At 40.7% G+C, this 14998-nt stretch overlaps 1 protein-coding gene across 1 annotated transcript in view; it reads left to right on the forward strand.

Annotated features, from left to right (window-relative positions):
- Positions 1 to 14155, forward strand: part of ntn2 (netrin 2) — a 40509-nt gene extending 26354 nt beyond the window's left edge. The window contains exons 4-7 of the mRNA XM_072373160.1: positions 3547 to 3696; positions 5792 to 5845; positions 10008 to 10082; positions 10185 to 14155. Coding sequence (XP_072229261.1) covers positions 3547 to 3696; positions 5792 to 5845; positions 10008 to 10082; positions 10185 to 10570 — 665 coding nt within the window. The 3' untranslated portion in view covers positions 10571 to 14155. The remainder of the gene's footprint in view (positions 1 to 3546; positions 3697 to 5791; positions 5846 to 10007; positions 10083 to 10184) is intronic.
- Positions 14156 to 14998: the final 843 nt, after the last annotated feature.

The following is a 14998-nucleotide window of genomic DNA, read 5'->3' on the forward strand; positions in this document are numbered from 1 at the left end:
GAAGTGGATGAGGTATGGCATGACTGAAGTAGGTGAATGTCACGTCTGAAAGGGACAATAAAATAGCAGGTGTTTTCTAAGGGTGAGACAGAAGTGGGAAGGAATGGGGGCAGTGTAGACTCTGTGAGGATGAATGGACCATGCCTGTTTCTAATCAAACTAGATGGGTGTCTGAAGACACTCAGAGGAGAGTGTGAAGAAATATAAGCACACACCTGGCCTTCATTGTGTAATACTAATAATTCAGCTCAAAGGGAATCTGAAGGGCTCAGGCTCTCCGGTTCAAATGTTCAGGCAACAGCATCTCCACAACGCCTTAACAGATTCACACTAAAGCATTAGAACAGGTGGGCGAATTAAAGACACATTGTAATTGTGGCATGGTCTTTCTGCGGTATATGTTTTTTTTTTCAATCCAAGGCTGACAGTTGGTATCTGATGAGCTCAAAGAACATTGAAAGAAAGCATAAAGAATTAGGCCAAAGTCCACATGAAGCTGGTTTGTAAATCACAATGGCCACATGTCTTTAATGGTCTTTTTTTTCTGAAGCCGAACCTTTGAGAATAACTAGAATGAAGCCTTACATTTAATAATGGAGTGTGGTGTTGCTGTGCTTAAACTCATCAGACATTTAACACAGCGTATTAACTTAAATGCAAATATTTCTTTAAAAAAAAAAAAAAATTCATATCAATCACTAAAACATGTGCATTTTATCCCTTTTGTCTATTTACACAATGAAGTAACCAGATGAATGTAATTAACTGTTAAAAACATATTTCCAGCTAAGAGTATAAATAACACAATCTTCTCCAAATGTGCATACTTCCAATAACTGCGGACAAAGAGCAGCCCTCACCAGCACATTAGCCCACATGCACACACACACACACTCATGCCCAAACACTAATCAGTTAAACTGTGCAAAGGCCTGTCAAAGAACTACAAATCCCAAGGCAGTGCCTGTCACGTATGTAGGCTTGAAAAGTCATCAACATCTGTGGACGTTTTTACAGCTTCTTAACCGGTTCTTGCCCCTGCACATAAAACCTCAGAAAAACACTCTGTGGAGGAAAGCTGGGGGTGGAGAGTGACACCACCAACCCCCTCATCCCCATCGTGTCCCTCACATCCCATGCAGGTCTGGCTGTTGCTGGTTGTTTACTGAACAATGTGGACACTGATGGTAAACTCTGAAGCCTTAACCGCCGGTGCCTGTTTAGAAGGGTAGAGAAAATGTCTAACATAATTCACATGTTGTTTATACTGACCTAGTTGATAGCCTGTGCTGTTCAGTGATCAGTGGGGAAACAATGGCCTGTCAGTGCTCTGCCACATGCCTCAGAAGGCTTGATGGACCAACAGCAAATGTATCAAATAGATCAAATAGCACAGGTTTATCCCATATGTGTTTTGGACAAATTATTTCACAGACAGAGTAAACAAGTCAAATCAACCACTCATTACTTTGATTAAATTGCCTTCCTTACTTTGCAAATGATCTCACAACAATTACCACTTACTAATCACCCACTTAAAAAGGCTAAAAGGCTAATGGCTCACTTCTAAAGATCAGTGTAGTAATGCATGAATCTGCTGGGATTTATTTTAAAACATGCGCTTAAGGAATGTCAGAAATTCCCGAATGGTTCACAGGCACTGTGGCACCTGGAATCATTGGCAGCAACTCCAGCTCAGGCTCATGGATAAAGGCCGAGGTGTGGTTGGCACGGAGCAGGAGATAAGTCTGTCCATGTGCAGACTTTACCACATGAATATATGTGTTGCCTTTAGGTTAGTCACAAATTTTATGAAACGTCATCAAAGCATGGGTTTCCTGACAGAGCTTGCATGGTTCAAACGAAGGGGATTTTGCATACAGGCTGAAGCATCAGATTTACATCTCTTTGCGCAGAGCTTCAAACAAAACATGGCCATTTCAACACCTGCAGACCGACTGGGCTTGTCATAAAATGATAAAGTTTTCTGAAGATATGAGCTGCAGTTAATCTCTGCCACCAGACACACTGCGATTACTCTAGGATCAGTTTTTAGCCATTTAAACTCTGCACTTGCCAGTCCTCTGCTTTGTTGTAGCAGCTAAAAAATGTGAGCATATTAACACATTCACATTACTGTCAGGTGGTGGGAAGAAAATGGCTTGTTGGCGGCTGCCTTTCTTTCTGGCAAGTCATATCTGTAACTGTTGGGTTACAGGGTTTTTCCACAAAAGTGTAATTTTGGCTGTTCATGTCATTTCTTGATAAACTTGGACAATAACAGGTTTGCTTTGGTGCTTTTTTACGTGTGTATTTAACAAAAAGTGCACTTTCAGAATGAGGAAAAAGGCAGAATGTTCACTTTGGATTTCACAAATTGTTGCATCTTTGGGAATATGTCAGCTGAAACAGATTTGTTGTATCTGGACAGGTAACTCCAGAGGAACAGTCAAGAGGACATTATTATGCCATTGATATGTACTTCTGTATGGGTTGCTGTGAAATCACAAGTCAATTGTTGAATCATGTAATGTCCGCTCTTCCATTTGGTTGAGCAAATTTTCCCTTTACTTACTGTATCTTATAAAAGATTTGTTAGTTTCTTAGTGTGGATGTTAGATAGTTAAAGAACAAATTCCTGTTTTTGATGGAGTTAGTGGAATACAGTTCTGCTCGTTTCATTGTTGTTCATGCTGCTGAGCACATGAGAAGCTGTGTTTGGGGCATGCTGAAGCGCTATGTATCTCACATCCTCTCCTTTCTTTCTCACTCTCCAAATCTTCCAATCATCCTCTCTACTTTCATGTAAACTTCTGTCAAAGAGCTTCAGAGCAACACTCCGGATCTTGTATTTAACAGCTTATTCATGCCAAAAAAAACCTTATTTTGTTTGAAGTGGCTTAATTAAATCTACCAGATCGTGGAAAGCTCATAAAAGTCTTGCAAAAGCGACATGACCCGACCGTTGCTTGTTGCTGTTGGCATTTGCTGGGCATCCACTGAACTTTTGGGAAGTGATGAAATAGCAGTGTGTGTCAACCAGGCAGGCATACAGGATTTGGGAGAGTGGAAACAAGCAGAGAGAAGAGAGGAGTACACCTTTTGGTCTGGGTTTCTCAACAATGATGTACTGAATGTATTGCTCTCTTCCCTTGCCTACATTTCTGTTTTATCCGTCCCCTGATCACTTCCACTTTCCTTCATAAATGAGTTCTCACTCGCTGAGTTTGCTTTCTGCCTGTCATATAAATAGATACACATCCAGAGTGTTTTCACAATTCAGTATTCAAGGAATCAAAAACACAAAAGCAATCGGGGGAAAAAAGCATTTGCGTCCTGAACCAATCATTTAGTGCTAACACACAATATTACAAAATTTTAGCAGCTAATAGAGACTCAGTTCAAGGAATGGTTTAGCATCTTGTTTGTATCATTTTGGCAGCAAGTTGAAAGAATTGTTGTCTAACTTCATTTTTTCACTTCATTCACTTTCATGTATCCACACCTTCCCTGCCCCTCTACACCTGTCCCCAACACCTACCCCAGCCTGTGACTGCCACCCTGTGGGCGCAGCAGGCAAGACATGCAACCAGACCACGGGCCAGTGTCCCTGCAAGGATGGAGTCACCGGCATCACCTGCAACCGCTGCGCCAAGGGCTACCAGCAGAGCCGCTCACCTGTGGCCCCCTGCATCAGTAAGTCATCAGTAAAGACAGTAACAGCTACTGGTTTCTACACATCTCTGACACTTACTTTATCTTTGTCAATTGTGAATTCAGTCAGTGGTTTATTGACTTCTAAAACTGACTAGCTGCGTTACTGCAAATATTCCGATAATTTCATACATAAAACGTTTACCAAAGCACAGTTCAGATGCAAGCTGAGCTAAAACGTGTTGTAGGAATAAAGAACAGTATTGTTGATTTCTGGAGCAAGTTAGTGGAGAGCTCGGGTGAGAACCTGCAACTTGTGTGTGTGAGTGTGTTTGTACTCTAGTCGCCGTAGATCAGGTTTTTAATTTCCTGTGACAGCCACGTGTGTGTGCGTGTCCATGTGGGTTATGAATTTTGCCAGTGGCTCGGCACATGCAGGCATGTGTAATAGAGGGCAACTCTCCACCACACTGCGTGCCACATTGCACATGCTCACAAGATGGCTTCCACTAAAGACAAATCGTGCCACGCCACCCAGTGTTGTAGCCAGCACTGCTACACTGTGCAACATGGTGCCATGTGGTTTCTTTCACATACATCTCCGGAACAGATGGAGGATGGGTAACAAGACAACTGTGGTCATGGATGGCCAACCACACTTGTCTGAATCCCACTGATCTATGTAATCAGAACAAGAAGAATATAGGATGTGCACATCTTTAAGTTATGCACACACGTGGATCCATTATGAATACTGTTATTGACAACTGTGTATGCCCATATGGCTTCATGTTGGGCACCTTACATCCTCTTGAGGCTCTTCTTTCCCTAAGACAGAAGACGAGCCCATTAAGGACCCAATTAGTATGATGGCAGCAGTCCACATGATCCTTTCATCATCTGTCTATCTTCACAAGATGTGGCCATGAGGGCACACGGACTCAGAGTGGCTTCTCGCAGCTGTGCCTGCCTTCACAAAGCCTCTTTGCCCCGTGTTTGTTTTTGTTGGCAGGGTGTCCATAATTTAAGAGAGACAACTGCTGCGTTTGCCTCAAATCAGCTTTCCAAGAAACAACCTCACCACCCCCTCCCCCACCACCCGCTCCTCCAGCCAACACACTCCCACTCACTTGGTTCAAAACTTCAACCTTCAAATCCAATCAAAAGCAGATCCTCTGGGTGGATGCTAAGCTGGCGTTCCAGTAATTCTGTTTATGGTGAAAGCAGAGGGTCTATTGTTAGCATTAGCATTTGTATTGGAAAGTTGCATATGATTAAAGCAGAAGTCCTGGAGGAATTCCACAAGGCACTTTCTAGTGTAGCCAGCGGGCACAGCAAGGGAGGGCTGCATCTGTCTCAAGACGATCCAACAAAAATTGCCCCCTTGCCATCTGTCCATCTGTCCATACATTCTTGTATGGAGATTACACAGCAGTGTTAACCTAGCATCTGTTAAGGGATGGTGAGACTAATTTAGTGCAGTCACCTCTCAATCCTAATCAGCGTGCCACAAATAATCAACTCCTCACTAAAATTTGTTGTTTGTAATGGTCTGATTTGAGCTCTATTTACTTCAACTGACTCAAAACCCCTCAGATCCTCCTTTATTTCTTCCACTTATCATGTCTCAGGATCTTTCAGTGTATTTCTTAGATATAATGGTGAAACCATTCCTTTAGTCCATGGCATGCATAGTTTATTTGAGCCTGTCTTCCATCTCACCACTAATAGGTGACCTTGTCAGTCTGTCAGTATTTATCGAAATAAGCCTCATGTGTTTTCATTTGCATAGTTGGCATACATTTATCACAATCCAAACTGACTGTTGAACTACCCTGGTGTCTCTGCCAACTGTGATTAGCAAGAACGTTCTTCTTCTTCTTCTTCTCCTTCTTCTTCTTCTTCTTCTTCTTCGTCCTCCTTTGTGTATTTTTTGCTGGTAAATTGATATAGTCTTCAAACCCTCCCATACCCACTATTCTGAATCCTTAGTAATGACTTTGGACTTCCTTTATTTCTGTGACCCCACATGCTCTTTTAGCAGCCCACCATCCGAAGCACTTCAGAGTTATTTGAAAGGTATGGATTTACATTTCACGAGTTAGATAATTGTGTATATCTTGTGTGTGTGTTTCAGAAATCCCTGTGGTCAACCCCACAGCTGTGGTGAGCAGCACAGAGGAACCAGCGGGTGAGTATACGCTCTCTGAACCTCACCCATAAGTGCTGCTGCTTTGTGAAAGGAAGAAAAACATATTTTTTTATATTTCTGAAGGAGTTTTAAGGTGTGGAATAAATATTAACGCAGGGTGGGTCTGCTCATTTGGAGCAATGCACAGAGAATGGATGCACTGAGGATGGCAGGATTTTTCCATTGTCTTATAAACCTGTGTCCTTGGCACAGTTTCCCTAACCACAAGCCTAATGTTAGTTGAACCTTGCTGTGCAGCCAGTGGATAGGCAGCAGAGTTGATTAGTTACAGTATAGGGGGGAGATATGGTGGAAGTTGGAGTTTTGAGGTGTGAAAAGAGTGTTGGCAGGTGACTTGGGGAAATATATTCAAACACTCCTTATAACTCTCCAATTTAAGCTCTGGTCAATTACCCTGTTTTTACTTTTCATACTGAAACTGGTTTTAATGGTGGTGTTGATTTGGAAATGTTGATTAATTTGTACGGATATACCATATATCATCACTCACACTACTGACTATGCCCCCCCACTTAATAACCAATACTGGACTATATTTTCTAAAGCATAATAGTTACTTTTTATATCCCTTCATCGCTAAAAATCATGGATGTATCCAGAAACCTCTCTATGATTTTTTTACTTTGAACTTGAACTTTTGATTTGTTACTTCTTACATTTCAAAGGTTGAATACTGTGCTGTTTGAGGGGTTGACTTACAACGTTCAAGATGTTTTTAATGGTGCAAGTTGAAGGCTGTCCATGATCATATAGTATGGGGAAAAACTAAGAAAAATCTTCAATTAGATGTATTTACATTTACATTAAAGGGAACCTATAATACATTTCCTTATTTTCTCTCAGACATAGTGTTACAGTGTTGATATTAATCTAAAATATGGCCTTCATTTAAAAAAATAACTTAAGTGTCTGTAAGCCAAAGCTCAGGTTTTAGACCGCAAAACTCGCTCTTTCCCTGCCATTCCATATTTGTCGACAATCAGCTCAGCACATCACAGATTTCTTTCATGCTTATCTGATTTACACCCATTTCACCCACAAGTCAAACAAGGTCTTCTTTGTAAAGTTTGTTATTAAGAGACTTTGTCCAAACTTATGTCACACAAGCAGGTAATAACACATAAGGATGAAGTGAAGACGAGTCCAGCATCTTTGTTGTAGTAGCATATTCTCTTCCATAGTTCAGCTCAAAGATGTACGAATAGATTTGAAAACCTACCAATTCTGGTCAGGAATGACAAATTGTTTCTTACTAGGTTTACGTTGTTTTTTTTTCTTACAGCTATTGCGAAGAAAATGATACTGTGCTCACAAGTAAAGGCCTCCATAAGGGCTGTGAATAAGAATTAAGAGGGCCTTTGAGAGGGTGGACCCTTAAAGAGTAAGGGGCCAAAGGGTTGTGTTTGAGCTAGTGAATGCAGGGCAGTACAAAGTGTCAGTTCAACATAGATATGGATTTCCTTTTTATTTTGTTAAAATCTTTTTTTCAGCTGTGAACCTACTGTATTTGAGTCCTTGAATAAAAAAAGATAAAATACTGAGCAGGAAGGCAGCATGGGGCGTCTTTCATAGTTGAAAAACTTGCGGTTAAGCTAAACTAACTAGCTGCTATGTCACCTCACATTGTGCCACAGAATAGTGATATCATTTTTTTGTTTTAATATCGGAAAAAAATGTAAATAAGAATATCTATGTTCTAAAATTAAATTCCTTTAAATACATATCATATTGATAAAACATTTTATTTTTCTCAGTTTTCCTTTTCTTTTCTGATTGTGTCCCATTTTTCTTTCTCTCATTACTTTGGCCTTTTTGCCAAAAAAAAAGAAGTCCTGTTTACTCCATCCTTGGGAAAATTCTAAATGGCCTAAGAACACAAGACTTGCTTATTGTCAATTCACCGCAGCTTCTACCAAACTCCAAAACATTTCCCCCATCTTTCTCCCTCCTAAACTACCATTGAGGAATCTTCACCATCCGACACTTAGGACTCTCCAAAAACGTTTTGTGTAAGGGGCGGTGGATGCAATTTGTCCTTGTCATAGCATGGTGAAAGGGACATCCCTGGAGCCAATTGTGCTTGTTGCCAGTGGGCTGTTCTTCTGGGTCATTGGATGATTCACCAAAAGCTTTTCCAGGTGAAGAGCCAGCACTAAGTTACTCCTCATGGGAAACACCCACTGTTTCCCAAACAGTATTTCACCACTGATAACTTCAGGTTAGCTACAATGTACTATATACTACACACACGTGCACACACACACTCACGCACACAGTTTTCAGGAAATCTAATAAAATCCATGCACATTTCAAATGCATGCCTGTCGCAGCTTCATGCACAGACCTCCACGATAGAGATCTGCACATGAAAGCAGCGCACGTTTCGAATGAAAAAATAATTTGGCAAGCTATGACATTTAACATGATTTGCTTAAAGTGTGTGAGCTATGTTCAATACACAGTGCGCACAAATCTATTGACACACCTCTGCATCCATCCATGTCTGCGCCTCCACTTTTTTTTTTAACACTGCAGCCTGCTCTTTCTTTCCTTTTCTGTCCCCTCTCTGGCTAATAAAATCCCCAGCACTCTGATATACAGCCAAGCCTCCTGGACAAGTTTATGAGCTCCTTGGTCTGCTGTTTCTTACTCCTACTCAGTCCTTCCCTCAAAAATGAACAATGTAACACCCTTACATTCAACCATTCCCAAAAGCATAATTTCCCTCACTCATGACATGTTTTTTTCTAATTGGGGCATTTCATGTCCAGCAGTCTCATTTGGTTTGCTTTTGAAAGCTACGTGACTGAATGGTTTTCCTTTTGAATGCAATGAGAGGCCTGACGGCAGATACCAGTCCACTTGCCAGCATGTGGTTTTTCAGTTTCATGCTCTGACATTCCATGGTCAGTTTTTCATGTCCCTTCACTAAAGCTGAGTAAAACCATCTTGAAATTACCTTGGAGCCATGCCATGCATATTTAGGCAATTATTTTTACAAATACATATGTTTTTCAAACTTTGTGTCTCTCTCAGAGTTTTGTAATTCAGATAAGTGGATCCAAATTAATATAATTCCCATAATCCAGTGGCATCCGGTCAATGACACATTTTTTCTAATGATCAGCAGTGACTTTCTTTTTCTTTTATTTGAACAGAATTTAAAACCTGAGCACAGCGCTTTAACTTTTTCAAAGTATTCAAGTACTTGATTTTTAACATGATCGCTTTGATCTTTTTCTTTTTTTCATTCAATTTTGCTTATCTTTGTTTTCCGTCTCGGTCTCAGCTGATGGAAAATGTATTTCTTGTCACTGACAATCAAAGTTTTTAATGTTGAGATGACTTAATAAACATTTTAGTTTCTCAAAAAAGAAAAATCAAGGGAAATAATTACATGCATATGCTCTCAAGTCTTTGAAGGGCTCCATCCGAATGAATTTATCTCGAAACTTCTTGGTCTACGGAAATTATGTTTAGTAATTTTGTCTTTTTTCACTCAAGCAGCAGAGCAGATAAGTTTTGGGAGGTGGAATGGAGCAAGAAATAGGTGCTTTGAATTAGAATATTGATATAAGGTAAAAATTATTTTCAATGTCACATGCCCACTCTAAGAGGAAAATTTTAATGGAGAAAATGCTTGTGAATACATGTTGACTAAACCAAGCCATGGTTAAGCTTGGGGTCAGTCAATAAGAGATCTGAGATCAGCAAAGAAATCAATTTCCACTGTCGCTGTCACAATCATAACTATAATGCCTCATTACTGGCAACCCTACCAAGAATGGTCAGAAGAGGTCATCTGCCAAATGTGTGGTCTTAGTCATCATGCTGGCAGCTAAGGCCTATTCACATTCTTCCAACCATGACCTGCTTCCACCATGCTCTGTCTTTCCTCAAGACCCCAGAAAATATGTCAAACGGAGCAATTTTAGTCCTCTGGTATATCTCATTGTGATTTGTCAGATGTATTTTAGCACACAAAACTAAACTCAACATTATCCAACACAGTTGCGTGCACTTCGCATATGGAAATTCACTCACAATATAAGATTTACATACATATCATTCATTCATTTCACTACGTTTTAGTGCGTATTAAGAGGATTCTTGTGAATGTTGGTTTTCCTTGTTTTTGCAGATTGTGAATCTTATTGTAAACCAGTAAAAGGCAACTTGAAGATCAATATGAAGAAATATTGTAAGAAGGATTATGGTAAGAGATATAAATCAATTATTATTCCATATTAATTACAAATGTAGTGTTGGAAGTATTGGCCTGAGGACCTGAGTGTATGTCTTGTGAATGTGTTCTCAGCGGTCCAAGTCAACGTGTTGGACATGGAGACAGTGGGGGACTGGGCCAAGTTCTCGGTCAGTGTGGTGTCTGTGTACAAAAGTCGAGGCGAACCCCTGAAGCGAGGTGACAACATCCTGTGGGTACACATGAAGGACCTGGCCTGCAAATGTCCAAAGATCCAAATGAGCAAACGATTCTTGGTGATGGGCGGCAGCGAAGGAGGAACAGGCCCAGGGGCAGGCCCAGGAGTTGGGCCTGGGGGTGGAGCCACCAGTCCAGCGGCAGAGCGCATTGGCCTTGTGGCTGATAAGAACAGCCTGGTGATCCAGTGGAGGGACGTTTGGACAAGACGTCTGAGGAAGTTCCAACGCAAAGAGAAGAAAGGAAAATGCAGCAAAGCATGATTGAAAAGCAGTGCCCACCCCTACCTCTCCCCCCATCAGACACCTCCCTGAACCATGACTTTTTTCCTCCCCCTGAATTCTTTTTCCACTCTTATCTTGGGAACACTGTGCATCACAAAGACTGCATGTACCCTGCCTGTTTTAAAGGACCACAATTTGTGTATATTGTATAATTATTTTCCTTTTGATTTTTCAAGTTTTGTCTTTGTTATGCCACTTGTCTTTTTGTCTAATTGGTTTGCCTTAAAAAGGGACCATTAAAAAGGGTTTGAATTGTAGACAAAAGCAGGCACCATTCCCTTGATCACGTCAACAGCGGAAATGTCCACTTGTCCCCCATCTACAATTCTCTGACATCCAACTTCCATCTATTCAAACTGTTTCCTTCTGCTTTGTTTAAGCACTCTCATATACAGTAAGACTGATCACCAGTGCTCATACTCGACACTTTTGTGAGGATTTGATTCCACAGTGATTGTCACTTCTTCAGAGACTGACTGATTTCAGCAGCAAGACAAGCTGCACGCTGTCAGCTTGGCCATCTCATGTTTCATTATTGAAACAAACTCAACTTTGATTAGCGCAACCTGGACCACCTGACAACCCTTCAACATATGAAATGGGCCTACTTGCTCCAGGTCTTTTTAGTGACTTTTTTTGGGCGCCATCTGACTTGACACAAGACTTGTATCCCATGAGGAACCAAGGGCTCACCTTGCAGGGGCATTTCCCACAGCAGAACTCAGTCAAATCATCACTGCTGCTGCTGCTACCAGACAGCCCTCACAGACTAAACTCCTCATGTCGGCTCTTTTATCGGCAGATGTGTGATATCACTCATAATAGAGTTTGTATTTTTTGTATGGCTACTTGCTATTTCATCCATCCATATCCCAGCCATGTCCTTATTTGAGACTTATCATTTGACTCATTTTAAGCAGAACAAACCCTATTGGCATGTGTGAGTCACATTGTGGGGCTGTGCCTCTTCACCACTAGTTCCTCTTGTGGGTGGTTTATTAAATCATACATCACCATCATGACTCATTGCTTGTCACTTTTTGGGGAAGAAAGCTTATGTGAAGGAGACAAATGGCTGGAATTTGAGAACAATACCAATATTTCCAATGAGACTTTTTGCTGAATGGATAATGTCTTCCTCTGGGTACCGTCTTCCAGATGGTCTTAAAATGTCAATTGTATGTAAAGACTGGCAGGCTTTTGCTTTTGCTAAAATAAGAGATTGAAACAAAAGTTCCTTCTCATGCAGTAGAAAGAGAAAAATATTCAGATAAACATCACAGTTGTCTTTGCTCTGGTATATTTTGACAAAATGAATGAGGCTGGAAAGTTTTTAGTGCTCACTGATTGTAATATAACATGAGAGGGTCATGTTTCATCTCTCATGTGCTTTGTTATGTTTGCATGTTTGTGGTTTTTTGCTGGTCCATCAAAACCTAACAGTTAGCAGAGAGGAAACTAAACCAATATGAGCATCAAGATCCAAAGGAAAACTTCCCGAGTTGTCTTCCACCACATGCTCACCCTAACGCATAATCCTGTCATCCTTTGCCAAATAAGCATAGTCAGTTTTTGAATTTAATTAAGAGACTATGAAAGTCAGGACTGGCTAAAACCACAGAGAGACTAATCTGGTTACTCTAGACTTTTTATCTGTCTTATGTTGTTTTGTTTCTGTTTTTTTTTCTTTTAAAGAACATTGCAATGTGTTTGGAGTACAAGATAAAAAACTTTGAGGGGCACTTCAAGGTGGCATAGCAGTGAGTGTGATACAAGCATCTCATGCTAGCAAGTGGTCATGCTCTTTTGGTTGTGGCAATTTGTTTGGTTTGTCAGTTCTCCAAAAATGTCTCTGCCCTGCTTTCATCTCTGTGTCAGCCACTGCCCTCCCCAAACTCTCTGTTTAACCCATTTTGCATGTTGTGAACTTTGTGTCTTAGATAAGTTATGCACTGTAGCCCTTATTTTCACTTCTTTTGAGAATGTAAGTCAAACTGCGAAGAACACAAGTCTCACAGGTGTACAGTCTGATTGTGTTTACTGAATATTGTTTTCAGAATCAAGAATGTGGACGGCATGATAGTTGAGGCTCTTTTTAGACTGAACACAATTAGATGTTCAAATGATTGTGGCTCTTTTTCTGTCTGTCTCTCTCTCTTTTTGAATTTTTTTTTTTTTTTAGATAATCCAATCCAAAAACAACTCTCAACCAAAATGAGTTATCACCCATCATGGTTTCTAGTATGTGATGGGAAAAAAGCTATGAGGAACAAATCGAGAATTGGTTTATGGCAAGTTTATGACCGCACTGTTCTCGTAGCAAGGTCCACACTTATGGAATCTCACAAAAATCCTAAACCAAACAGTCATTTATTTGTGTGTTGGCTGTCCGTAGCAGCCTGTCAGACAGGTGGTGTTACAGTAGCACTAGTCTACTAACCCTGGTATGTGAGTATGGCTTGACACATTATGATGGATTATCAAATAACGTGAGGCCTGTCTGGCGCAACACACTAGTTTAGGAACTGCAGTGTCGACGAAGACGAACTGTACAGAGTTCTCTCATTTGGCTCTCATTCTTCCTTTTTTGAAGTGCCCACCCTGAATGCTGGATAGTTAGAGTTGCCCAGATTTAGTTTGCTCTTGTGAAAGCTATTTAGTGAGCCTCATAGGGAGAGCCATCCTGTTGTTTTACATTAACAAGCCCGGCAGCTTGGCAGTGGAACTGAGGCCCTATAACTGCTTTGCCCCCCTCCTCTCCCCTTTTGCAGTATTTATAGCATCCGCAGGTGTATGCGTGTGACTTTATATGTGTTTAATTAACCTCCCTGAGCAAACAAGTGATATGCGCATGAACTGAACATGCAGTGAGGTGAGCAAACTCTTATTTGAAGGGTGGACAGCAACATTTTGCAAGAGTTTAATGTTTGTGTTGAGGTGTCTTGATATTTGATGAGGAAGAAATATCATACACGTGTTTAATTTTTATTACCACATTTGGCTTGTTTAATAAGTCACAATGCATTTGTCATGTTGTAAATATGTACTGAACTTCCTCTGCCATTTATGTTGTCTTTTGTAAAGCGTCACTTGGCCTGGGATGACTCATTTGTATGGATGTACAAACCAGATGATTATAGATGTTATATGGATGTAGAAACCAGAAACATATGCTTTTGTGATTACAACCAGAAGAGGTGGTTCAAATATTACACAGAATGTATTTCTTTTTGTTTTACATTGTTTCCAGACAACAACCGCTCTATTGTCAATGACTTTCAGCAGAATTGAGTAAAAATGTGACTGATTGGGCCCTTTGCTATTCCCAAAGAGGTACAGATGGAGCTTGACACATGAGCCCACCATGTTCTGTGAAATTAATGCACTTGGGATAACAATGCATCACCTACCTTTCTTTGGGAGGGGAAAAGGGATTCTTCTGTCAGTCCAGTTCTGCTTTTCACATCTATTATGTCAAAGTCTTCTCTGTACATTTTCCTCTGAGGCAATGAACCACTGACTTTTTCATCTAAATGGTCAAAAAATAAATTATTAGCTAATGAACGGTGTGTTGTGTATATCATCTATCTCTTTAATAGCAGCCATTAGCCTGAGCTGCAGAGCTTTTATAAAACTGATAAAAGTTGAAATGTGTTTCCTATTGGAAATTATGCTCACATAGAGTGGGCACTACTCTGGTATGTTTCCACTCACAGGGGCTAGAAGGGGATTTGAGCAAGAGAGTATTGGGTAGAGCAGCTTCCCTCGTTTTTGTGCACAGCAAGAGCTAAACTTCTGTAAATAAACAATAAGGTGCACACACACACACACATTTTAATGCGTACCTCACCATGGAGGAAACCCAACACCCAAGTAAGGCCCAAAGCAGGAAACTTGTTCCTCTCTTTCTCGTTTTTTCCTCTTCACCCCTCTCTCACCTACGGTCTCCTCTTTCCCCATCTCCCCACCCTCTAACCAAACAGACCGTTCACTCTCCTCAAGGTAAATTACAGGAAAGCAACCATTTATCATCACTCTCCCCAGGCATAGCCATCAAGGCTCTGAGAATAGAGACTGCTGAGAGTGTCTACACAAATGAACACACGCATCCATCCTGTACATCCTGGTTTCAAAAACAGCTTTCTATTTGCATCCAGTTCCCATTACACAGAAACAGCTTAAGTAACCTGTAGGAAATGGACATGGACACAGGACAGACGTATAGTCCTGTGAGAGACACACCTGTAGAGACAGACTCGCTCACGGTTGTATTACCTCACAGCTCTGAAAATTTGATTAAAATCTTCAAGTATTTGGATGATATGAAGCTTTTTTTCCCCTCTTACTTTGTTGCAGATAGCAATATTGGATGCAGTCAAGTGACTTGATTTAGATGTCAGAGCTGAA

The sequence above is a fragment of the Leuresthes tenuis genome, unplaced genomic scaffold, assembly GCF_036924035.1.
Source record: "Leuresthes tenuis unplaced genomic scaffold, fLeuTen1.0.hap1 SCAF_20, whole genome shotgun sequence".
Classification (NCBI taxonomy): Eukaryota; Metazoa; Chordata; class Actinopteri; order Atheriniformes; family Atherinopsidae; genus Leuresthes; species Leuresthes tenuis.